Source organism: Alexandromys fortis, unplaced genomic scaffold (genome assembly GCF_014885135.2).
Source record: "Alexandromys fortis isolate MF-2015 unplaced genomic scaffold, M_Fortis_MF-2015_v1.1 scaffold_40, whole genome shotgun sequence".
Taxonomy (NCBI): domain Eukaryota; kingdom Metazoa; phylum Chordata; class Mammalia; order Rodentia; family Cricetidae; genus Alexandromys; species Alexandromys fortis.
The window spans coordinates 6939655-6966311 of NW_026067966.1; the positions used below are offsets into that span (position 1 = coordinate 6939655).

A 26657-nucleotide genomic window follows, 5' to 3' on the forward strand; every position below is an offset into this window, starting at 1 on the left:
TTTCTGCTATGTATGAAGATTTAATAGCCACTTACAAAATAAAGTGGTGCATGATAAAGCATACAGCCATTGAGCATTCACTGGTAAGCCCTATTTGTATTGCTATAGCCTCCAACTTTCATACCTTCAACACAAAATCGAAAGGCTTCTTGATAAACAAGATTTTTCCCTCCACTACCTGAGTTTAATGTCCACTCAGATTAGAATCTGCAAAACAGTCTCTGAGAAAACATGCACCGCTGCGTGTATCTAAGGAGACATTTGGGAACTACTATGTACTGTAAATGGCCTGGAAATTTGGACTAGCAAGTTTGAACCCTGGTTCTATCTCCAAATATTTAAACTTTGGGCTCTTGTAAAAATTAACCCTCTGGAAACTTGGATATCCTCTAGAATGTCAGTTCAGATCATTTTACTTGATAAAATAGCTCCTAGAACTATAGCATTAGATATGAGTTATTCAGTACAAGTTCCCGTCTAGTAGACAAGGAAACTGAAGGCGGTAAGTGCTATGTGCAACTCACATCAGTTGATGAACCAAGCAAGAAATCAGGTCTTCTGACTTACGAGCAGAGCGCCACAACCTTGCACCACTGTGTAGCTACATAAACATACTAAAGAAGCAAATATTTTCTTCATTTAGATGTCATAAAACTTAAATGCCAGTTGCTAAAACGAACAACAGAAACAAAAGGCTTTATTTACTTCCCTTTCAATTATGTTTGCTAGCAGCTGTTAAATGGACATTGAACTTACTTATTGTAACATTTATCCGTAGAAAAATCCTACATTGCTTATTCTTGTGGAATTGTTTTTAATTGTTGATTATAAGCTGATGGGTAATGTTGTATGTTTTATTGTGTACATTTCTAGAACCAAATTGATCTATACTGAAGTGTTGAGTTGAATAAAGTATATTTTATTAACCACTCATATAGGCAGTTGAAAACTAAAATTAAATATCAGTCTTCACTTTTTCACGACATCTGAAAGGTGTGATTAAAAAGCATATTTTTCACAACCTGTTTCGATCATCCAGATCTTGATTGGTTTATGATTAGCCAGCAAAGACAGCTAGCAATATCATTGGTCTCAATCTGGCAGGAAGCGCATTACTAACCATGTCTTTGGGGTTCTCTAAATGTCCTGGAGCTAGCACGCGAGAAGTTAGGGTAGATTTTACAAATACAAATTGTCTTCCCCTAGCAGCCAATTTCCCATTTCTACCTGCAAAGAAATTGCAAACTTGTGGTCAATGATTCTGGTCTTACCCAGTGGCCTTGGAGGCCAGGGCAGAGCTCCGGGACAGCCTGGCATTCACTTCAATGATGCAGTATTCCATTGAGGTAGGATGAAGGGCGAACTGAATGTTGCATTCACCCACAATACCCAAGTGGCGAACAACATTGATTGATGTGCGTCTCAACATCTGGAACTCTGCGTTGGAGAGTGTCTGAGCGGGGGCCACAACAACTGAATCACCTGTTAACACAAGCAGCACCCATTAGTTGGTGGCATATTTTAACAGCTGACTTGACTGCCTTGATCCCCTAAAAAGATACAAGGGCATAGAATAGGCTGACGATTTGAAGAAAGGTTTAAAACTAATATTCGTATGCATTTGAGTGAGACATCAGGTATTCCCTTTAATTCTTGTTTGCCCATGTGATTGACCCTTTACTTATAGAAACAAACCACCCCAACTTCAGCCACACTCATCTAACTGGTAAAGATAATTATCAGCTTACTAGAGTTCCATCAGCCCCTTCAGCTGCTCTTCCTTCATCTCAAATTGCCTCTCAAGTTTTTCCTTCAACAGAATATTCTCTCCTTGTGTCTCCTTGGTTCAACTCTCTCCTATCTGCCTTCCCATTTCTGCTTTCTCATGCTTCTCTAACATGAGGCCTTTGAATCTTTAATTCCAGAATCCTTATTCTCCTCCCTTCTGCATGCAGACATGTTCAGTGACCCTCTTCTCAAGAAACCAGTTCCCAACTTTGTCAGACACACAAAACTTTCATCACTAAACATCTCAAAATTCTGTCAAGTTTCTTATCCTCCTTATCATATAATTCCATTCCGTATAGGTTCCATAACTAACTTGAAGTATCTAATTTTTCTTCTTGAACTTATAAAAACCCAAATCAAATTAAATCTCTATTCTTGAGCTAGCATAGGAATTAATACTCTCACAAAGAAAGCTCTTTTGTAAAATATGTTCTTTCATTGACCTACTTGATATTACTCCACCTAATTTTCCTACTATTTATCTCCTTTGCTTCACTCGTTCTCTTTGACCTGACCTAGAATTGAATTGTTTTTCATTGTATCAAAAACTGATCCCCTTCTCACCTTTCTTTGACTATATCCCTAAAAGGGTATGTGTGTCTCTAGTTTCAGTCATTTCTTCTACACTAAATGATTTCCAATGACTTTTTGTCAACATTTTAATTTCTGTATTCTCCTGCATCCTGTTCTAGAGTCCCAAGTCCCTTCTCTGAGGTGCCTGCCACATCTTTAATTCAGCATTTCTGAAACATAAGTCATCATGTTTGTCCTCTACAGCCAATTAGTTTAATCTGCTAAAAATCCGTTCTCATCACTGTTGAGACTATTTTCTCAACTCCTTGGTGACTAACACATTAGTGTGTTTTAAGGTTTTGCAGGTCCCATCTTTATTTCCAAACACTGTCATAGCTTTTACTCAAATTAATTATTTATCTAACTTCCCTCAGTTGATCTCAAGATAATAATATCTACCATCCCAAAGAGGGATTCTATGAATTCCAAACTAAATATGAGACTATTTTCAACGCTATAAAATACTATGTATCAATGTTACGTGTTATCTTTAGTCTGTTAGCTAAGAGTGGTAAAATACCTAATACAGGTTGCTATGGTGATCAGAGTCTGGAGCCAAAGGCATAACAATTCTTGTAGATTCTTTGCCTACCTGTGTGAACACCCATGGCATCAACATTCTCCATGTTACAGACAGTAACACAGTTATCATCCGCATCTCGGACAACTTCATACTCTATTTCCTTCCAACCTGTCACTGACCTCTCCACCAGAATCTGGTTGGTCATAGCAAATGCCTGGAAATTGATGGCACAGATAGCAAAGATTTAAGGAAAGACACTGGTTTAAACAAGGACATGAAGGGAAGTGCTCTGACCCAAATCTTGGTCAGCACTAAAGTCTTAAACCCCATCTCCATTCTCCCCCACCTTCCAGAAGGCATAGGGTGTCAGAAAAATCAGTGAGACCAGGAATAGTATCCTGCAGTGAATATGCTTGATTTGGGTTATTGAGGCTTGCCATTCAAAGTGCTGATATGACATTAAATCAAACTAATTTAGGAAAAAGAGAAAATAATTGAGCAATCAGGCAGAGGGAAATGAAATTATTTCAGTAGCTAGGCTTCTGTGAAACCAGAAAATGTGATAAGTACAAATAAAAGTGGAAAAAATAAGTCTAAAGACGCTGGCTTTCTCTAAAATAACTGAGGGTGGTTTGTACAGTGACATACACAATCAGAGTTAGTTGGAGCTGATGAGGAAGAAAAGGGAGATGATGATGGCTGTAAACAGTGAGCCAAGATGGCATAGCGACTTGGGAATTAGAAGAATCATATGCAGCTATTATTATGGCTAATCACTGCCTAAGTGCTTAAATACTCTGAGTCGTATATCATACATGGCTGATTAGACAGATATGAATTAGTGTAATTACCATTTCATATTTACTGCATACCCACAGTGCGGTAGAATGCTGAACTCAAAATATGAAAGAGGCCATCTCTGACCTTGGACATGTGGTGACTGACCACTGAAGACAGGGATTTCCCTTTGTCACATAATGTATTTGATTTTTGGATATCAATAAAATGGAAAGAACTTTAATTTTATTTCAGATTATTAGTAGGCTGTATGATATAGTGACAACTCAATTTAAATTTCCCATAAGGTATCTCAGCCCAAAGTTTTTGCAACCTCAGTTGTCACTATGGACACATGCAGCTGAAAATGCAACTCTTTTGTCACCAACTCATCTGCCAGGATGAGGCTCCCAAGGCAGTTAGGACATTCTGGAACTGCAGTTACCAAATGACTGATCATGCCATTTGCCATTTGTGCTGTTTGCAAAAGAAAACCCTGAGACAGAGGGAATAAACTGCATATTCTAGTACACTACGATAGATATTTAAATACAAGGAAACAGCATCATTTTAAGCAATCTCCTAGCCTTGATTTAAAGTTTTTCAAGTCTCCAATTTTACTCCAAAGTTAACTTAAATACCTAATTGGAGTAGCATAGCATCTAGTGGCTCTAATTATAACCTCAAATGGCTAAAGGGATAGGTTAAGATGTAAGGATATGACTAGCTAATCTCAAGGGGAAAAAGTAAAGGTTTTCAACTAGGAAAAGTATTCATCAACCATTGATTATTGTAACAGAATAGCAATAATTAAAAAGTATTTCATTCCAAAGCTGTCTTCAGATTGTAAATGTTCTATATAAAAATTGGTAATTCAGAATGCTTCATTTTTTGGATAAAATATATTTAACACAGGAGAAATATATGCTTACTGTTACTAAGTATATTGCTAAATTAAGAATACTCATAACATGCATCATGCTATAGTAAGTATATTTTATAACTACATAAACATAGTTTTTACCTTAAATAAATAACTCCAAAGTCCAGACTGGGACTTATTTAATACTGGGAAAAGAAACCATTCCTATTAAATGTGTTGCCTTTTGTATGTATAATTTAAGTAACTTTAAAAAACTAGATATAAGTTGTTAGCTTGTAAGCCTGTCACTGCAAGTATTTGAGAGTATTTAATTGTATTTATCTGCTTTCAAATTTCAATACCAACAACTAAAAATTCTTACTTTGTTTTAGTTCAAAAATAAAAAATAAAATTGCGTGGTACTGTGAGCCCCTCAATGGCTACACAGTAATTTCGTCAAATCATCCCCACACTGCACAGATGTCCTTGCTACAAAGGCGTTTCCTCACTCAGAGTCATTACTGAGTGCCCAGTGTTACCAGGTATGGCTCTCTAGTAGCAGAAAATTAACAAACATCTCCGGAGCAAGGCTCTGTGTGTTTACCTCTGTTTCATATAGAACACCTTTTTTTAGCCAAAATAGTTTCAATAAATCTCTCAAAATGCACTTAGTGATGCATCAATTTGCTTTTGCTGGAAAGCAAGCGATAAGTATTCCACTATCACCCTCTGTTTGTGGACAGTAGTTGGCAGCTTTCATTCACTTTATTAAATGTAGAGACTGATACCATTGGTGGTTTGACATCTGCACTTTGGGGAGAGATTGTGTCCTTATCAGGTTTTCTCAAAAGTGGATGTGAAAAACGAGGCATTTTATTCTGCTCTTCTCTTAACCAGTGAAACCAGTCATCTGAATGTTTTAGCGTAGACAGTGAAACAGAGGCAGATAAAGGTGGATTAATGTTCCTCAGGGAATTCAGTAGCATAATGAAAATGGACAGATAGGTAGAGCGGGTTATGCTGTGTTCTAGTGTGAGCATCTGTGCTAGTTTCCCTCAATAGCAGGGCCAGTTGACCCTTGACTATGACGGTGACAGGGGAAAGGTCACAACTTCCTCTAAGCGAAGAGGTTCATCAAATCGGCTTCTCTGATTGATAGGAATATTGCTCGGGAAAATACTTACCTTTGTGCCAAGGTCCACTAAGGTCTCCTTATTGGGGCAAATGCCAGAGCCTAAGCCACCCAGTGCATACGCAGACCGGATCATTACAGGGTAGCCAATGGTGTCTGCTGCCTTCAAGGCATCCTCCATCTGGGAACAAAGCAAGGATATTGAAACTGAAAGATTGACCCCCTCCTCCTTTTCACCCCCCCCCACACACAGAAAGGGGGGCATACAGGACCACACTATAAGAGCCTAGAAACGCAAGTTAATTAGCTGATTTGCAGAGGGGAACATGTTCTATTATCCCCTCATGTACTTCTGAAAAATAATGCTTCTGGAAAAAAGTTGTGTAAAATTCCAGTGGGTGTAATTTTTTCATTTTTTATCAGATAAATTTTAAGTTGCTTTCTAAACACTACACTGTGATCAAAGCAGAAATAATCATCATTTATTTTAGAATAAAAGATATATAAAAATAATGGTTTTAACTTCAGTTTGAAAGTCTATCATTTAAAGAAAAAAAATGTTTATCTGTTTCTGAAGTTAACATGGTAATAAAACAACATGCCATTAGGAACACTAGGTAAAAGGAGGTATTTCATTTCTCAAGTTTATTCTCAGAACAGTCTCTGCAGCTTGGAATTTTTTTTAACTTACCAAATACAACATATGGTGGCTATATTTTCTGTTGTGAAATATTATTACACCACCAATGGGAATGTAATTACACCTTTCCCATATGCCTGCTTCTTATCATGGAGAAGCAAGGACATAATTATATCTGGCAACAAAAAGTACTAATGTAAGGCAAGGGCTTCCCAAAGCATTCAGGAGAGCTCCCAGGAGATTCTTCTTGATTGACAGGTTTTTAGTCTGGCATGTGCACAGTAGCATTCTTTTCTGAGGCAGACACACCCGGTTTCAATCATCCCAGAATTACTTGCCTCATCCCTAAGACTTTGCCTATTTCTACAATGGGGAAGCTGTGTTTAAAGCTTCCACTTTTCACCTCACCAAACAGATTTGTAAAATCAAAAGTAAAGTCAGGGCAAAAAGAGACGAACAAATAGTTGAATGTTTCTTAGTGATTGGCAATATTCTAAAAATAGGAATAATGGAAAATGAGTATAGAAAATCAAACCCAGATCTATAACAAAAGTATATGCATCCAGGATGAATCTTAATGACTAAATTCATTTCATTCTTAAACATTTATTTCATTTCAAAAACCCAATTTTCAGGGTATTAAGACTCACACTTATTCCAGGAAGGAGAGAAGGCAAAGGCAAAAATAAGTTTGCTATTAAAAGTCAGTATTGTTGTTTTCGGGGCAAGAGATAATGGGTGCCTCAGCTTCAAACAAGGGAAATCACCCCCGGGTTTATATTTTCCATTGCAAAGATTAAATATTAATATCTATTTCTAAAATTTTATCACTGAGTGCTGACATTAATACACAATGTCTCCATGATACTAAAATATGTCTGAAGATAACATATAGATTTTATATATAATTATCAGAGATGATAAACCATTCTCCCTGCAGTCCAAGACAAATAACGACCCCATCTCCCAAGAACAAAGTTTCTTACTGATTCCACTGCAAAGCTGGGAGCGATCTTCTCATTGATCTCGTTCAGCTTGTCTGAGAAGAGCTGCCTGTCTTCTGTGGCCATAATGGACTCCACTGATGTTCCTAGGACTTTCACACCGTATTCCTTGAGCACACCCCTCTTGAATAGCTCCACTCCTACAAAAGAATCAAACATATGGTTTTATCATCTTTAACCTTATGCTTATGTCCTCTTAACAGACACTGAACATTGTTTAAAGAAAAACCCTAGGGCTAGAAAAATATCTCAGAAGTTAAAAGCATTGGCTTCTCTTGCAGAAGACCAGAATTTAACTCCCAGTGCCCACAAGATAGATAACAGTGACCAGCAACTGTACTTCTAAAGGTTTCTGATACTGCCTTCTGAACTCCTAAGGTACCACGTACACACGTGGTACATATACATGCATGCAGGCAAAATATCCCTACCTGTAAAATAAATACATCTAAAAACAGTTTGAAAATAACTTTTAAAATGTATTCAAGGAGTCAGCACAGCCAATAACAGAGCAATCAAGACAAGCCTACATTGCCATATGAAAGGCAAATGCCCCAGCACTGACTTGCAAGCATGAATATGCTAATTCTCATTTTTCATTCATAATAGTTTGGAGCGTTTCATTGATAACAATGTCCTAAGATGGAGAAGGAAATCCACTAAATCCATTTGGCCACTCCAGAACCTAAACGTGAAGAATTTTTTGCATCCCTACTATTTGGGGCCATAAACTAGTACAATTTATTACATGGCGTGGAAGACTTTCGTTTGCCATTTTCTTCTACATTAGGATAAATGCTTTATGAGCACAGAGAACACAACTATTCGATGACTACAAGCAACATATGTTTCACATTGGTGCACAGGTAAAATAACCTACACAGGAACGGAAAAGAACTCACCGCAGTTCAGAGCTGTCTGGCCACCCATGCCAAGAATTAGCCCATCAGGCCGCTCTGCTTTGATGACTTCTGTGACAAACTGTGGGGTGATGGGAAGAAAGTAGACGGCGTCTGCCTGCTTCAGTCCCACCTCGTTGGTCTGTACTGATGCAATGTTTGGGTTCATTAGGACCGTTTTGACATTTTCTTCCTGGAAAAAAAAATGAACAAATTAAGTGTCTTAATTTAAGGTCTTCGGTGGATAGTGGTGGCTACACTCCAATGAAGACTAGTTGGATAGCAAAGTTTTTAGATTATTCTCTGGGCTGGCTGCGGAAATCAAAAGAAAACAAGCATCTGGCCAAATGAAGAAAAAAATGCTGTAAAATAATGCTAATAAGAAAACCGGCTTCATCAAGATCATCACCATGAATCCTTTGCCAGGTATGTGGCAAATCAAACTGAAAATCATTTTCAGAGAGGCTGTCTAGAGGCTGTTTGCTAAACTTTAGGGTTCAATTGATATTAAGAGAATGAAATGCCCCCAAAAACATTTAAATGAGTAAACATAATATGTAATTAGAAACAACTTAAATATTTCATATTTATATGAATAACATATATTTAATAGAGGCAAAATATGTTTCCCTTTATATGTCTTGTCTGAGGACAGCACTGGGTGCACCTTTAGAATGCAGTATCTTGTTCTTGCCAGAATCACTAAGATACACCTGCTGATAGCCATTTTCTCTAGTTTTTAAACCTGCTTGTAATACTTTTATTTATTTATTTATTTATTTATTAAAGATTTCTGTCTCTTCCCCACCGCCACCTCCCATTTCCCTCCCCCTCCCCCAATCAAGTCCCCCTCCCTCGCCCTTATAGAAATGCTTGTAATACTTTTAAGAAAGCATTATACTACAGATGTGTGTGTGTGTATATATATGTATGTGTATATATGTACACATGTGTGTGTGGTTGTGTGTGGGGGTGGGTGTGGGTGGGTGGGTGTATGTAGAAAATAGAAATTACCATATGGCAATAAATTAAAATACAAATATGCACCTATGTGCATGCATGCGTGTGTGTGCTCATGTGCAAGAATATATGATTTGCAATATTAACTCATTCCTTACATCTGGAGAGACTTCTTTTAAAATGATCTTCACGTACTAAGAATAATGTTTTCCAAATCAAGATAAGAATGAACCTTAGTGAAATAAAGTATGAAATATGGCCAGATAGTCCATATTATTTAACAAACTATTGTGTTGATTTCAATTTCTTCTAAAAAAAAAATCAACAAAATATTCAGATGAAAGTCTAAAACTCATCCTTGAAAACCAAATTCTTCCTTTAAGGAAGCTCTGAATTAAAGATAAACACAGTTTATGATATTTTAAATTGCATGTAGTATAATATTTGTTAATCTATAAACTAATCCCAAAAGAGAGATGTCCATTTCTCGATTGAAGAAACCAAGATTCAATGAGGTTTTAAAAGGGTTACTAAAGGACACATAGCTGACACTAGACTCTGTCTAAACAAGACATTCAGATGCACTTTCTCTGTCTTCAGTGGGAGTTGTCAGTCAATATTTTAAGAAGCTATCCAGAATAAGAATATTATTAACAGTACATAAAGCTAAGCAAATATATTTTGGATATAAGTAATAATTGAAATAATTGAATCTAAATTGTAAATATACCATTAGCAAAGGTGTGAAAAAAAGCTTACTCCTCAGGTACCAACAAACTTCAGAATATTGAACATGTTAAAATGTAGCAAATAAAACAACTTTTATGAATTTTACAGAAGTCATGCATACATGCTAATCATTTTTAAATTGATTAAAAATCCATGCTGATTTTATTTAATTTTGCATGAATTTTTCCTTATTCTTTCCATAAGATATGTATTACCACATAATTGTTTTAGTTTGAGTTTATATATTAATCTCATAATTAATCCTGCTATTTTCTAATTCCTAATCTTCAGCTGCAATTTAACATAAAGCATGTTAAATTAAAACTTTGAAGAACTATATATCTTTACAAAGTTCCCAAAGACCATGAAAACGTCTACTACTTAATGGTATTCTAAATCCTAAATGTACTAACACTATGTTGTAACCAAGCTAAACCATTGAAAAGACAAGATCTTCTGAGTAAATTGGGAGCATGGGGACCTAGGGAGAGGGTTGAGGGGGAGGGGAGAGGCAGGGAGGGGAGCAGAAAAATCTCAGAGCTCAACAAAAATCAATTAAAAAAAAGAAAACCTTCTAATCAATAAGAATCTGAATCTTAATATAATGTAATGAATCAATATTTTTAAATATGTAAAAAATAATACTATATGCACAGTAAGGTCGTCTGTGAATAAGTAAGAAGAAAGAAGATGAGAGGGAAGGGGAGAGGAGGGGAGGGGAGGAGAGATGGGAAGAAGAATCTGGGATTGGGTTGTATTAAGGCTCTTTTCAACAGACATTTATCGGGGTAACCTTGGGCCACAGGAAAACTTTAGCCAGCTGTTTTCCGATGTGTGCTGTCCCTCTGACATCTCTGTGCTTCTCAGTACTAGCCAGGTCTTTGGTGAATGGACTTTACACTGCAGTGCCTGAGGCGGGGTTACGAAGCCAGTGCTTACACTACCTCTGGATGCCCTGATAATCACCAAGATGTGGAGCTTGTTGGAAAGAGGATTAAAGAGAGAGCAAGTTGTCTCAGCAGTGGAACATCTTAACCACACAAGATAACTTCTATAAAGGTTGATTTGCTATAATTACAGTGGCAACCTGGATGAATCGAAAATACAAGTTTATATTACCCAACTTAAGTATTATTAAATAATCTTTCCCACTTGAAAATATAGCTGTATCATCCAGTTTTTCAAGTCAGAAATAAAGGGATAGGCTTCCCTACTGACTGGTGATAGATAATTTCTTATGCTTGAACAAATGTGTTGGTACCCTTGCTCACCCAGCTAGAAGTTCATTCCACTACAGAAATGCTTGAAGCATCCAGCACAGGGTGTGAAGTAGCCTAGAGCCCAGATTCCTTCTGACACATCAAACACAAGTATACTTACCAACTCCCTATAGAAACAAGATAAAAGTTCAGGTTTTCAGTGTAAAAAGACAATAATGTAAATAAATTCCCCTGCTTCACTTGGCTGAGTGCACATTTGAAGCGGTTAAAATCTTTGGTGTTGACCAAACTCTTACTATAGAATTCTAATGATAGCTAAGGAAAATAACTATAGTGACTTTGAAAAGAAACCTCATAAATCTCAACTACAAACGACTAATTGGACTCATTAAGGAGCGTGTACCAAGCCTGGGAAAGCTCGTGCTCTCTCACCTTCATGGCTTTTACAGCCTGAGATCCTGAGTAATCAAATTCTCCGGCCTGACCAATGGACAGACCTCCCGATCCTAGGATGAGGACTTTGGAAACCTACAAACAATAAGAAAGAGACATTACTATCATTTCCAAGGAATGAAAATAAGTCATCCGCCAGAGAATAGTCAAGCTCTGTTGCCTGATTTTATACAGTCATTTCCAAGACACAAAGATTAACAACTGAAATATAATCTAATTTCACTGCCCTTTCCAAAGTTCCTGAGCAATTTCTTTACTTAAGCAAAAAAAAAAAATTGAAAGAAGCTGATATTTGGTTTAAGAATATGCAAAAACCAAGTGCATTTACTCTACAGAAAATATTTGCATGTAAATGTACCTGCATCTATCTCTACACATATTTTCAAAGTACAATGCATTCTTCTAAAATTTATATAATGCAAAAGAAATAGAGATAATCTTTATCATATAATATAAAATCTTAAATATATAATGACTTAGGTCTTATACATATTAATTTTAATGCACTTGCCTTTAGAGGTAAATAATAAAATTTTGTTTACTACACTAAATGATGATTCATCTAATTTTTTAGGAAATGAATTCTATCAGCTTCAGTGATTCAGGAAATAGTAAATATCTAGGGGTTACAAAAGACTATGGTTTGGGATGGGTAACAGAAAAATACCAAATTATAAATCAAAAGTAATACTTTTTTTATTAAGCTTTTATAATAAGTAGTCTAGTAGAAAGAAATTTTATAAGACAGTATTGTAGGTGAAAATCTCTTATTCTGTGCCATTTGACCAAGTGTGAGTATCTCTGTGCAGTAATTACCGTCTGTTGCACAAGAGGTTTTCCCGATGAGGCCTAAGAAATGCACTAATCTATGGCTATAAAAGTAAATCACTAGGAAAATGTATAATACTATGTCCATTTAGCAGGATAATAATAGTAGGCCCTCCCCTAGGCCCTGTGATTTGTCTAGACAGAGGTTCTATGCAGAGAGTGGGAGACTGAAAACACTCAGCCCCAAATGAAAGATATATATATTTACATTTGCATGTATATGTGTGTATATATATCCAGCACATTCCTCCCACGGTTCTGAGATCATTATGAAGAGGGGCAGAAAGATTGTAGAAGCCAGAGGGACTGAGTAATGAACAGTGCTTCAAAAACACATTAGAGAAATTGCATATATGAACACATGATGTTGGTGACAATATACAGAAAACCTGTGTAAGCTCAGGAGACACAAAAGTTCAGAACAGAGGGAGGAAGTGGATAGAGCCCCACCTTTAGCAGAACAGCTACTGGGAATCAATTTCTGGGAGGAGAGCTAATTTACTTTAAAGAGACTATTCCTTTACAAAAGACAACCACACACACAAGAACAACAATGGGTACTACAAATTGCTCTTGGTAGGTTTAAGGAAAAAAAAAAAGAGGACACGAAGTTGGGTGGGTGGGGAAGGATGATGGATCTAATAGAACTTGGGGAAGGTGTGTCATTATGAACAAAATGCATTATGGAATTCTCAAGGAATTAATACAAATATTTTAAAATAAATGTTTAATGTAAATTATAATGACTTCCCAAGAGCAGATAATTAAAACATATAATGTTGGCATTCATTTTTCATAGATATTCATGTAAATTCTATCATTTTCCTTTTTAAAAATAAGTCATCACATATTAGAGAAAGTACATGGTACAGAAACCAAAATGAAGTCTCTGAATCTACTGACCTCAACTCGGGATGCAACCAGCGCTGGCTTTGGCAGAACTGAGGTGATGGTGGTGCCTTTTCCCTTCTTTATCAGTGAGAAAAAGGAGTCAAACAGGTACTACAAAAGAAAAATCACAGCTAGTTGGACACTTCTAAACTCACGAGGCCTCCAAGCACACTTCTGGTGCTCAGTTAAGAAAAAGCTTCTGAAAGAGAAATTTGTTTGTTTTTACTATAATTTGCTGCATGAATATCAGTTTTGCTACTTAGTGGTTTCAGTTTGGGTTTTGGTTTTTGTCCAATAACTGAATGTTTACTCATATTAAATTAAGACAAATAAATACACCAGAGAAGAATAAAAAAGAGTCAACTAAACAAGGGCTCCATAACACACACATATTCCATTAAAAAAAATACAAATCACACCTATAATCTTTGGAAGCCTTCTGGGCTCTGTTCACCTCAAGTCCTTTAAGATGAGATGTTTTCTACAGACAATAAACACAGCCCATGCTGCCTTTTGAGAATAACAAGATTTTAGTTCTTTAATTGTATATCATTTGTATGACTCAAACTTGAAGAAAACTTGAAGCTAGAACACTCACGCTTCAAAGTCAGAAGAAATATTCTCTAATTTCTGTCGGCTCTTAAAAAAATGACCCCTTAAGATTATTCTTAAACTTTCTCAGTGAGCTTACTTCTGTTGCTTCACTAGACAAGCTAAATGTCAACAAGAGTACTTGTTTTGCAATTTGGCAGGATGGAAAAATAAAACACTAAGTCATGGTGCAATGATTGCATATACTGAGCACATCTGAAGTTCTAGCATAGTCTAAGAGTTAAATGTTAAATTAAAGAAAAAAAACTTAGCAAGCATTATGTGAAGACAGTAACTAGTGAGTTGTTTTCCCAGGTTCATCATGAATTAATTAAAACATACAGGTTTTGACTCTCTGAACAGATACGTCCAAGTGAGAAAAATGCAAAAAAAAAGAAAAAAATGCCATGCACATATCTAAGAAGCCACTCTGAGATGAAAGAGTAGAAATTTCATTAGGAAACTCATGTCCTCCTCCTCCTTTTGCCTGGGCATCTTTTCTGGAGGCTCTGCTGACAGGGATGGACAAAGCGCTACAGGAGGCTCCTGGGCGCAGGAAGAGGGAACTCACTCCAGACACCAGACACGCAGGCTTTTCTGGGAGTCGTTGTAAGCTTAATTTGGAAAGATGTACTTGAATACTGAACCAAAAGCTCTCATTAAATAATAGAAAAACTATCCAGGTTAGAAACAGACTGCTCTAAGCATTCCTGTGGGTCCCTTTTGTAAAAATCATGTGAGTCATGTGACCACACGGGCTGCCGCTTTCCTTCCCAGCCCCTTTCCTTGCTCTGCTGCTGTTTGTTCTTCTGGGGCTACACAACCAGTTGCCATGGGGATTTTTTTAACTCACAGATGGGGGATTAAAATTTCATTTCAGTTATGAGATGGAAAGAGCAAGAGGGAATTCATTTGCATAGCACAACAATTGTAAATTTCAGAGCTAAATATATTAGAATGATAATGCGTTTAAGTAAAAATAGCATCATAGCATTGCTTTGAGTTTCTTAAGGGCTTTCCCACTTTAAATTTAAGAAAAGATTAAAAATTACTTCATGATCTTCATGGGGGAATTTTATACAAAATGCATGAAACCAAGATGCAGTCCTTGAGAATATTGTGCACCAATTATTTTGGTTTCTTGAGTCTTCACCCACAAACACCTCTGGTTTTTTTTTTTTTTTTCAAGCATATAGCAGACATCGTCTGGCTGGCATACCTCAGTGTCTGTTGGCCCTGGGCTGACCTCTGGGTGGAACTGCACACCAAAGAAGGGTTTGCTCTCATGCATAATCCCCTAAAGGAATGAGAAACAGGGAGAAATTCCTTCTGAGACAACAAATGTCAAGTATGGCAATGTATTATTCAGTAGATAATAAAGTTCAAATAGGAAACCAAGTTAATGCTTAATAAAGTTCTGGAAAATTCCCAGTGTTATTAAGTAACATGGTTGGAGACATTAAGGATTCACCCAACTGTTTAAGGAAGAATAGAAAACAGCCCAGCAAAGAGGAAGCTGGATGAGGGTTCCATAATATAATAAAATCAAACAAATTTGGTCCAGAACATTTGGGGCTGGACCTTCTGGAGTCTCTTCAAAATAAAATAAAATTCTCAAGTCCAACTCTTAAATTAATTCCCCAAAGGTCTTAAAAGCTGCTGCAGTACTGAGACTTGAGAACACGCCAAGGACTGGATCCAAACAGATAAATATCAACCAACCCCTAGTAGTGGTGAGTGTATAGATGGACCCTGAAGAAGGGTAGAAGAGCTGGGTCTTAAAAAGTCAACTATTAAGAAAGTAAGAGAATTGCATTTGTGAAGTGACAGACTGGCTGAGTAGGTCATCCCATGGATTAGAGCACTTGGTCTACAAGTAAGAAGGACCTGAGTTTGAATTCCTACCAACCATGTCAATGCATGTGCTTTAACCCGCAGCATTAAGGGGTGGAGCTAGGTGGTTCCTGAGAACTTGCTGGACAGACAAACCAAAATGGTCCAGTTTAGTGAGTGGCCCTGTCATAAGACAGTAGTGTGAAGAACAGTACAAGAAGATACTGGGTAACCTGCTCCAGGCTCCGTGTGCACATACAGGTGCACACAACTGCACAGTTGCATGCAACACACACACACACACACACACACACACACTAAACATGAAAAGGAGAATACATAATATACAAGAAAAGTCCTTATCTTCTCACGAACAACAGAGCAGCTTTGTTGAGAGTCCCTACCTCGTTTGTTTGATCGTTGACATTCACAAAGAGCGGTTTCCAGCCGGCAGGGAGGGTGTTGTCCAGAGCGTAGCCATGGTTCTGAGCGGTAATGAAGGCCTGTCTGTTGGTGATGTTCAGAACAGGCTGATTCTGTCCTCTGGAGAGAGATGGAGAGGGGAAAAAAGAGAGAGAAAAGGAAAGTGAAGGGAATGCATATGTTATTCATGAAGCCAAACTCAGGCCTCTTGACTGCTTTAGTGAAAATTGCCTAGTAAAAAGAGTCACAGATTATTAATCCCAAGCATTTCAGCCTCAAAAACAAAAACTCAATTCAGGCAGCTTTGCCGAGTCTTAAGCACAGGTCTATTGAACTTTCATAATCAGTTTTAGAAAGGCACTCATAACAAGGAGAAATTGCATACTGGCTTCGCACAAATACAGATAAGCAACTCGTTTTGAAGGAGCTACCGTCGTTTTCAAGCCAGAAGAGAACTCTCTGATTAACAAAGAGACCAGTCCTCAGATCAGAGTCTTTCTGAGCTCTGCTTTGTACAGAGGGAGGGAGGAAGTCGGCAGCGTTGGGGGTAAAGAAGTGAAACAGAGTCACTAATGTGTTCTTAAGTCATTCTCGTTCTTTACAATGTCATCAATGTTCTGAAACGAAGCTTCAAATCAGAACAGTTTCCTTTGGAATACCTTCTGATCGAGTATTATAACATCGGTTCATGCCAAGAGAAGGAAAATAACCTTAAACTATAGCAAAGTTATCGTTAGAGAAGGCTGCCTCTGAGAAATGTAATAAAAATGGAATCAGGCGGTCAGACAACTGTGAACTATGTAATAGGATGACTGGCGTTTGCTCTGCAGAAACGCTATGTAAATTCTCTAAGCCTTTGGTGTTTGGTTGCCTGTGTACTTCAGAGGTATCCTGGCTGCAGACAATCTCAGAACTGCCTTACCTATTCGCCATGGACATCTTGTAGGATTTAGCCCCAGCAGCCAGTCCTGTTATTATGTTTCCCGTACTGATTCCAAACAAAGGCTCTTTGCGATCACTCTCCAAAATCTGTATCAGGGAAGATCATCAAGCAAGTAAGACAGATAGGGAAAAATACTGTCTCTGAAAGAACAAAAGCCAGAGCATCCACCATCCCTCATGAGCAACGTGGAGGAGGTAGGAAAGGAATTGCTAGTTAGAATGTAGAGAGAGGCACACAATTGGTGGATCTTAGAATCCATTAAGATGTTCTTGCTTTTCAGATTAAACAAAACATAACTTAATGTTTAAAAAACTTGAAGGTCTTATGGGTTCTGCACCAAGCGAATGAGCCTGGGTTGCCAGTTTTGAATCATGAGGGCTGTTGGAGGTGAAGATTAGACTCCATCCAGCCATTGTTAGTGGAGGAGGCATGGCAAGCTTCCTCTGTTCCAAAGGAAAGCAATGCTTCTAAGAGTCTTCACTGGTTTCTCTCTGAAGTAACTATGCTAAAATTGCCTCCCACATACTAATGTAAGTCCTAAAACTACATGAATGAATGAAACCAAACTTCTTTGGACTGCAGAGCAGATGCCCTTCCCTCCCAGGCAGCAGCCGTCAAGCCCCAGGCTCACAGCACCTTCTTCACATTTTGAATTAATGGTTGTGCAAGAGCTGGATTCCCAGGTCCCCCGGCAATCAGAAGTCCATCATACTCCATCTGCGTGAAGTCGTGATTCCAAGGAACCAAATGCACTTCGGCACCTCGCTGGAAAAAAAAAAAACACAAGAAAGATGAACCAAATGTTTGCTTTGGTCATGTGTACTTTCGCTCAGTCTTCTTTTGAAGAACTAGCCTCTAAAAGAAATCTTAAAAATAATGTATAGTCATATAACACTGAACAAAATATGATCTTAGTAGCTTGTTGTGCTTTCTATAACAAAGGTGTACCAACGGCCAATAGGAAGCACTGACCCTTTATCTACGAGAAAGCAAGTGGCACACTCGCTGTACAAGAGTGGCTTCTGGGATTAAACACCCCATGTCAGGAGAGCAAGGTTTTTATTACCTCGGTAGCTGCAGCACAGAATGGCAAACCCACCCCGCCTCTGAAAAGCCATGACCACGTCTCACCCCAAAGGCGTGACCAAGTCTCACTCCAAAGGCATGACCACGTCTCACCCCAAAGGCATGACCACGTCTCACCCCAAAGGCGTGACCACCTTTCCTTTTCCTTTCTTTTCTGGCAAATTTTAACTTTTCTTCCTAGGGTTTTCTAATCTATTTATATTCTGACAGGGGGAAAATCAAAATATTTATCATAAAAATAAAGAGGAGAGAGAGAGTTGGGGACCTTGAAAGGGAAAACTCCTGCCTTTCTGGCTAGTTTATGTAGTGCCAAGAGTTGTAATGCGCACTGCTGGAGAAGAAAATCATCTGCAGCCTTTCCCAGCACTGGATCACCTATGCTACAGTGTTGACTGGCTGGTAAGATGTACCCACTGTTGTGATAGTGGCATTAAGATTATGGAGGTAACCAACTGCTCTCTGATGGGATATGAGGCCTGTTATACAGGAGGGATTTTTGTGACTGATACTATAAATCTGATCAAAATCTCATGACTCGGAGAGATCATTGGCCCTAGGGAGTTAATTACTGTTGCTGTTCTGCTAAATAATCATGATTTCAAATATGAATGTTTATACCCATAGACCCGTGCTGCTCTCAAATTTGGTCAGACAAGATTCTTTTGGCAGTGGGTGGTGGTTGCTGCAGACACTCAGCACTTGTCAAAATGCTTGGTGCTCAGCTTAGGAGGGCCATATATGGCAACCCCCCACCGTCTGAGGCTCATGGGTGCTTGCGTGAGAAGGGTAGGCAAACATGGAAGAGACAGTGGATGGAAGGAGAGCTGTGAAATACTGACTTCTGGACAGGGCGAAGTTGGTGCACACCAACTCACAGTAGCTCTGATTACCTCCAGAAGACCAGCACAAGAACAAACTAGTCAACATTCCAATTGAATAAGTAGATAGACATACCTAAGGACAGAAAGACACTCATGTGTTCAAAATCACTACTAATTGGACTGGAGAAGTTACTAACAACAAAAACGTAACAAAATAAAAAAAAAAAGAAATGAAGCAGAATGGGAAAACAAGAGTTAGTTGGAAGAAGGCAGCAGATGGTGAATCCAATTAGCATACACTGTATAAATCTATAGAACTTTCCAAGAGTAAAAACATTACTTAAAAAGGAAAGATCATAGACAAAGAGAAATGGAGAATAAATGGAGTATAAAGAAAATTCCAGCAAAAAAAAATCTAATTATTTTGTACCTTTGAAAGTTCCCCTAGCATTACCAAGATGAGAATTTGAAGGTTTATTTGGAAGGTATTTCCAATAGACATAAATGGAATGGAGAAATGACACCACAAGACACCCCAATACAGTATACAACAGTAACCACAGTGAACAATCAACAGAGTCTGAGATTCTTGGGGAACCTGGAGCCAGCATTGAGTATTTAGATATGACCCATGCCTGGGGCAAAGGATCTTTACACTAACTCTGGTTAATGCTGTGGAGAGTTCTAGGGAAAGTTCTATTATTTCCTGTTTACAAATGGACTCTGCCCAACTAGAGAAGCCCCTTAGTCAAAGAAACCTATAACTCTTACAGCTAGAAAGTGGGCAATGTAAATTAGTATGGCAAATATAGGAGTGGAATATGAAAAGATCCTTTGTCTATCTGCTACTAAAAGATTCATGAAGAATTTCTCTAATAAGATGAATAATTTGAAATCATGATTTGAATAGTGCTGATAGTCTCTAACGATGAGATGAAGATGAATTGAAGAATCCCCCTATATCCACACTAATTTGACGTTCTGCAAGTATGTGAAAGTGTAAGCATGTATGTTTGTGGAGGTGAGGGGTGAATACGTGTGTGCGTGAGAGAAAGAGACAGACAGAGACACAGAGAAACTGGAAGTGGGAAGGTTATGAGGAAAAACTATAGCAAAATAATACTTGATAAAAACACTGATATAATGTGGTTAAATTGTCCTTAAGGATTTTTAAGGTTCAAGTTTAATTAGTTTTCTAAGAGTTTAGGTTAGTTCCTAAGAGCGCTATGGCAGTCTTACAATTACAGGACATAATCCTACAAACATACAGTGCATAATAAATGTAGACTGAGGGAGGCACTGTCAGACCCACCATGGCTTTCTTCCATTTCCCGCTCTCCAAGTGAGTGTGGGCTGCCTCAGAATACCTGATGAGGACAGTCAAGATGCTTTAAGTGAGGTAACCCAGACTCAGAAGAAAAGCATGTGTTCTCTCTCCTGTATGGATCCTAATGCCTCGTGTGAGTGAGTGTGTGTGTGTGTGTGTGTGTGTGTGTGTGTGCTTTTTTATTGGAATGAGAGTGGGCAGAGGTCAGAAAACTAGAAAGAGTCCAATGAGGAAGGAAAAGGAGGCTCTCAAGAGGGGACTATGAAGAGAATTAGAGCATACTACAAAATTAAAAGAGCGATATCAGCATTGGAAAAGAACACGTGAGGGGGAACAAGTAGAAGGAAGGAACAGCCCAAGCTAAGCATGTACCACGATGCCATAAGAAAGCCTCATTCTTCCTTTGCTAGTAAAAGGATAAAATGAGTAAGTTAAAATAATAACAAACAAATGAAAAAAGTCACTTTCCCATGGGTTTTGGTTCTTGAGGATTTTTCAAAGTCATAGTTGTCTATATCCTTAATTTGTAGAGGGACATATGTGTCATTTTGTGGATCAAAGGCAGCAAGAAAAGTGGAGATTCCTGACATTCTGAAGCGAGCCTTCTAAACAAAGGGCACAAACAATTCTCAGCTCTACAAACCGTAGCTTCTGGAGGGGGCCAATCACTTACCTTAACTAGCAGGCGAATGACATTGTTTTTTATCCCACAGTCCACAGCTACCACTTTGGTGGGGTTTCCTTTGCCAAACACCTTGACATCCTGCCATTTAAAAAAAAAACAGACATTGAGAGGAGATTCCCAGTGTAAGTACCAGGCCCAGGCCATAAATTCACTGAGCGTGTTTTGTACTTAGATGTGTAACAGATTGATTGCTAACTGCTAGGGAGTGACTGGCAGTTAAAAATCAATTTGTAAGAAAAGCACAGCAAATATCACAGACTGTATCTTTTCGATGAAAAAAAGAAGTGCTTTGCTGTTTTATATAAACTATTCATTATGGTGATAAGAAAGATCTTTAAGAAGTTGGCTGCTTCCATAGTTAACCACCATCCTCGTGTTTTGCCTCATTAGAAATAAAAGTCCCAAATATTGCTGCCTGATTCAGCGGGAGGCAGACGAGGTAATGGATACATCATGTCTTAAATGCCACTTGATCATCAAATTGCAGTGCAGATCAGATCCAATTGAATTAAGTCACTGCATATTAGGCTTACGGAGAGGCTGGATGGGTAGAATCAATATGAGAGTCATAAGAATTCCTCAGCTAGTATAGACCACCTGCTCCCTTTAGATTATCAGATAGTCGTTTGCATTTAAATGGTAGATTTCATATGAAAGATCTCAGAGCATATCATAATCATTATCTACATCTTAAGAACTGCTTGGAGGCAGATCGATTTTCACAGGCATTTGCCCAAGAAGCAATTCTCCAGTCAAAGAAACAAAAGGAACAAAAGAGAAAGCAAGAAGCCTAGAGCCTTGGTGGCCACACTCGTCCTGGCTTTAAGAATTAGCTAGACTACTCTGAATTTAGAATGACTCCACGTCTTGACAAAGGTATTGGATGAATGATGCAACCTGAATGTTTGAAAGAACATTTGTTTTAACCGAGAAGTCTACCTCTCCACAAAGTCTATATATAGCATATATTCATAATCCTTAAAGTGTGTTTGAGTAAAACATATGAAAAGGATGTTGGCCATTTACTTTCTCCTTCTGTGGCTATTCGGGAGAGAAAACACTGCATCTAGGGAATTATTACTGAACTGATCATTAATGACACAGGCAAAGTCTCTTGTCAACTAATTTATAAAAGTACTGATTTATTCTTAACCTGGAACTCCTGCTATAAAGTAAAACCATGTTACCAGCTAGTTGTAGCTATATCAAATTGTAATAATATGACAAAGAATTAAATGACCAACATTTCCAAGGCAAATAGTCAAACAAAACTCACAAAATTTATATAACTTCCTGATAAACATACACATTTATCACAGATGTCACAACATAATTCAATTACAAAGGCATTAACAGGACCAGCTGTTGTCACTAAGATTTTTGTCCTTTATTTGGCATGGATAAAAATATAGAACTATTGAGATGACTCAGTAAATAAAGCACTTACTGCAGAGAAACCTAAAGATCAGAATTCATTATCCGTACCCCCACATAAAGCTGAGAGTCGAAAACAAACTTGGCAAAGTTGTCTTCTGACCTACACACACACACACACACACACACACACACACACACAAATACACTCACACACACACAAATGATAGATGATGATCACAGATGATAGATGATACATGGATGAAGAGAGAGATAGATAGAGAGAGAGATGTTATATGGATGGATAGAAAGAAAGAAAGAAAGAAAGAAAGAAAGAAAGAAAGAAAGAAAGAAAGAAAGAAAGAAAGAGATAGATAGATGTTAAGTGGATGGATGGATGGATGGATGGATGGATAAATAGATGATAGACGGATGGATAGATGTATAGGTAGATAGACAGATGGATAATAAATAGACGGATATGCTCATGTCTGCTGTTCTCTACCTAAACCCATTTTACACTCACTCATCTAGCCATTCTCCTTGGAAGGTGCACCAGCCCACCACTCTGAGGAACAAAACCCACAGATTCTGAAACCCCTTTTCTAAAACCATGTGATATTTTCATAGACAATGCACACTTTAAGTGAGCCCTGACTTACAGTAACTAATAAAAGGTAAATTTCATGTCAATAGTCATTGCACTAAGCTGTATTGTTAGGAAAATGGCAAGAAAGAAAGGAGGTACACATTTATATTATATATCACAATTTCCAGTAGTTTTGATTCATATTTACTTAGATACCCAAATATGGAGCCTGCATGTATAGGGGGCCAATCGCATATGCTTTCTATATTAAACGGAAGAAGCTATATAAAACATAACAAACACCTGTATGTATGAATTTGCCTTAGGATCCTGAAAATGAATGTATCATATAGTGTTTTTAACTGACTACAAAATTTTTAAGGTAAATGTCTCCAAGTCAGTGTTGCTGACATTTGGAAAAATCCCATAATTTTATTTTCAAGTTCCTTGATCCTTTGTCTACCCACCCTTTGCTCCAAAAAATGCTGAGTGAAATTCCCATAATTCCCAGTAAAGCTCTACATCCAATGATGCTTTAATACATGAAACTCTCTGGATCTAGTTGGCATCCACTCATCACCTGCCAAATTTATCATTCAAATAATTGATTCCTTTGCTTCTACCTATCAGCCTATGTATAACTCATCAGACACACCTAGCTGCTGCAAGTCTCTGCCTCTCAAACACATGCCATCCTTTCTGCCTGAAACAGCTTGATTTCTATTTATCTCTAACAGCTGGCTCTTTGCATCTGCCTTCACACGTCCACCCAGCTTTCTGTGATCCACCTGTCTCATTGTGGTGATGCATCATGAATGGTTTTTGCAGTGACCTGTAAGCATGCCAAGGACAGCTTTACCATAGGATTCTGTACATGCCAACTGACAAGTTTGCTTCTCCTACCAGACTCTTATGATCTCCAAGGTCAGAGAGAGATCACACAAGATCCATTCACACCTTCATTAAAAGACATTAAATCAAGACCAAGAGGCATGGTTCTAAAGAGTCCTCTACCTTCTTATAAACAAACGCTTAGTTACTTAGACATCATTGTGAGCATTAGTTCTTTAGCTCAAATATACATGATAAATTTGACCCCACCTAAGAACCTAAGCAATAGTGGAGAGGGTGCCTTCACTGGCCTTCCCCTGTAATCAGATTGAGGACTACCTTATAGAACCCTCATCCAGAAACTGATGGAAGCAGATCCAGAGATCCACAGCTAAGCACTGGGCCAAGCCCCCTGGAGAACAATCGAAGGGAGGGAAGATTGATAATATGAGCAAAGGAGCCAAGACCATGATGGGGAAACCCACAGAATCAGCTGACCCAAGCCAGTGGGAGCTCACTGACTCTGAACTGACAACTAGGGAACCTGCATAGGTCTGAACTAAGTCCCCTGAAGGCAGGTGACAACAGTGGAGCTTGGGCAGTGTATAGGGTCACTGGCAGGGGGACCAGGATCTAATCCTACTGCATAAACTGACTGTGGAGCCCATTCTCTATGCAGAGATACCTTGCTCAACACTGGTATGTTGTGGGGGGCGGGGGCTTGATCCTGTCTCAATAAGATGAGGGGACAGACTTAGTTGACTTCCTAGGGGAGGCCTTATCCTCTCTGAAGAGAGGATGGGGGTAGGTGAGGATAGCAGGAAGAGAGCGGGAAGGAATGACTGAAATTGGTTTGTAGAAATTAATTAATTAGTTAAAAAATATTTTCCCTGCACAAAATGACCCTAGACTTTTATTATTTTTATTCTCTCTCTCTCTCTCTCTCTCTCTCTCTCTCTCTCTCTCTCTCTCTCTCTCTGCTGTTTTTCAAGACAGGGTTTTTCTGTGTAACAGCCCCTGGGTGTCCTGGAATTTATTCTGTAGACAAGGCTGACCTCGAACTCACAGAGATCCACCTGCCTCTGCCTCCCGAGTGTTGGGGATAAAGGCATGCATGAGCATGCCTGGCTATTATTTTGTCTAATTCTTACAATGTTCCCTTGTTTCCCTTTTGGGGTTTTAGCTTTCTAACCTACTCAGTATTATATCTGCCTTTAACACTTCTGTACCTTCTCTATACCTTGCTGTACCTTGCTGTGATCTAAAGCCCTAAACTAGGGAACAAGTGAAAGACAAGAGGGAAGCTAAAATCATAGGGGAAATGTTCTAAATGGTGGCTTGAGATTGCCAAGAATGTCTGTAAGAAAGGCTTCTGACTTTACAAGCAAAGATTTGATGGCATATATATCAGCTGCTGTGGGGCCACTTTCCCCTTTCAGATCAGGCGCTTATGGGAGACGAAAGATAAAGATTTTAATGTTATAAAACTAGTAGGCTTAAAGTGGATAAAACAAAACAAAAAAGTAAGAAGAAAATTTTCTCACCTTGGTTGAAACCTCAGCAATCAAATTCTGTTTATTCGGATCCACAAAATCCACGGACTGGCCATCGAATTCAATCTTCCCAAGCATGGTGCCCTAGTGAATTAAAAAGCAGATGCAGTGGGAAGGAACGCGTTATGAACGCGTTATGCTGAAAGCAGAAGCTCACAGAGACTATGTACAGCTGTTGTCATTTAGATGTCTTCATAGCTTAGAACCATCAGCAGGTCTTCATTTTCTCAAATAGGAATGACACAAAGTAGTCGGCAGCTGCTTTTCAGGAAATACTCAAGGAAATCCAATTAATGTTTTTCTTGTGGAGTGGAGGAGGGTGAACAGATACATGTGTGTTCACATAAGTATGTGCTTGTGAGCATATGCAAATGGAAGGTGTACAGGTACATGTGTGCTCACAAGAACATGCAAATGGAGACTAGATGTCAACCGAGGTGTCATTCCTCGAGTGCTGTCTGCCCTGACAGCAGGTCTTTCATTGGCCTGAAGCTTGCAGGCAACACCAGGCTCGCTGGTCCTTCAGCCATAGGGATCTGCCCATCTCTGCTTCCCTGGCATTGCGATGACAAGAATGCATCACCATGGACAGGATTTTCTTTACATGGGTGAGACTCAAGCTCAGTTCCTCAAAGTTTCAAAGGAAGCATTTTATCAACTGAGCTATCGTTCCAGTCCTATGAGAAGCTGTTTGAGAGCTGAAGCCATTAAAGTTAAGTTCAACAGAATTCAGGTCAACAGATTCCAAACTAGGTAGACTAATCAGAGACCCAGGGACCCTAGTTCCTTGGGCCTAAAACTATTACACAGCAGAAGCAGACAAAACAAACTGTTGGAAAGAAAAGATGACATCTAAAAGCTACCAAGAAATAAAAAGAACTTATTATATAATTTGAAAGCAAATTTGAACCTCAAAAAAGGTGAAAATGCAATTTGATATGTCAGAAATTTCTAGAAGTCACAATAAAAGCACATCATCATGTTAGACACATCAGTATGTAGGTGTTCCAGATTGCATGATCTTTAAGGAATGTTCAACCCTCTATGACATTTTCACAATCAATCTTGCTAGATTGGACATGGCAATGTTATCTTGCTTTTATCAGCTACATATTGAGATGTTCTTGTTTGTCAGGAAGTCTGCTTAGAGGTGTCTAGGAAATGGCATGCTATATCTACTATTCCCCTACAATATCATTGCACCGAAGGAAACAAAAGGTTTATTTATCTCTTAACTGATTTTTTTTAGAGAAGTCGTTGTGTGAACACAGGTTGAAAATTCCAGCACGCTGCGGAATGCTCTATGGATTTTAGTGCCGTTG

The 26657-nt window shown here is 38.4% G+C and overlaps 1 protein-coding gene across 1 annotated transcript in view; it reads right to left on the reverse strand.

Annotated features, from left to right (window-relative positions):
* The window catches only part of Cps1 (carbamoyl-phosphate synthase 1), a 110353-nt gene that overhangs the window by 59295 nt on the left and 24401 nt on the right, over positions 1-26657 (reverse strand). The window contains exons 6-18 of the mRNA XM_050154237.1: positions 25327-25419; positions 20977-21066; positions 17706-17834; positions 17049-17155; positions 16108-16246; positions 15090-15167; positions 13292-13390; positions 11540-11635; positions 8202-8391; positions 7282-7439; positions 5708-5836; positions 2954-3098; positions 1272-1482 (exon numbers count right to left, since the gene is read on the reverse strand). Coding sequence (XP_050010194.1) covers positions 1272-1482; positions 2954-3098; positions 5708-5836; positions 7282-7439; positions 8202-8391; positions 11540-11635; positions 13292-13390; positions 15090-15167; positions 16108-16246; positions 17049-17155; positions 17706-17834; positions 20977-21066; positions 25327-25419 — 1664 coding nt within the window. The remainder of the gene's footprint in view (positions 1-1271; positions 1483-2953; positions 3099-5707; positions 5837-7281; positions 7440-8201; positions 8392-11539; positions 11636-13291; positions 13391-15089; positions 15168-16107; positions 16247-17048; positions 17156-17705; positions 17835-20976; positions 21067-25326; positions 25420-26657) is intronic.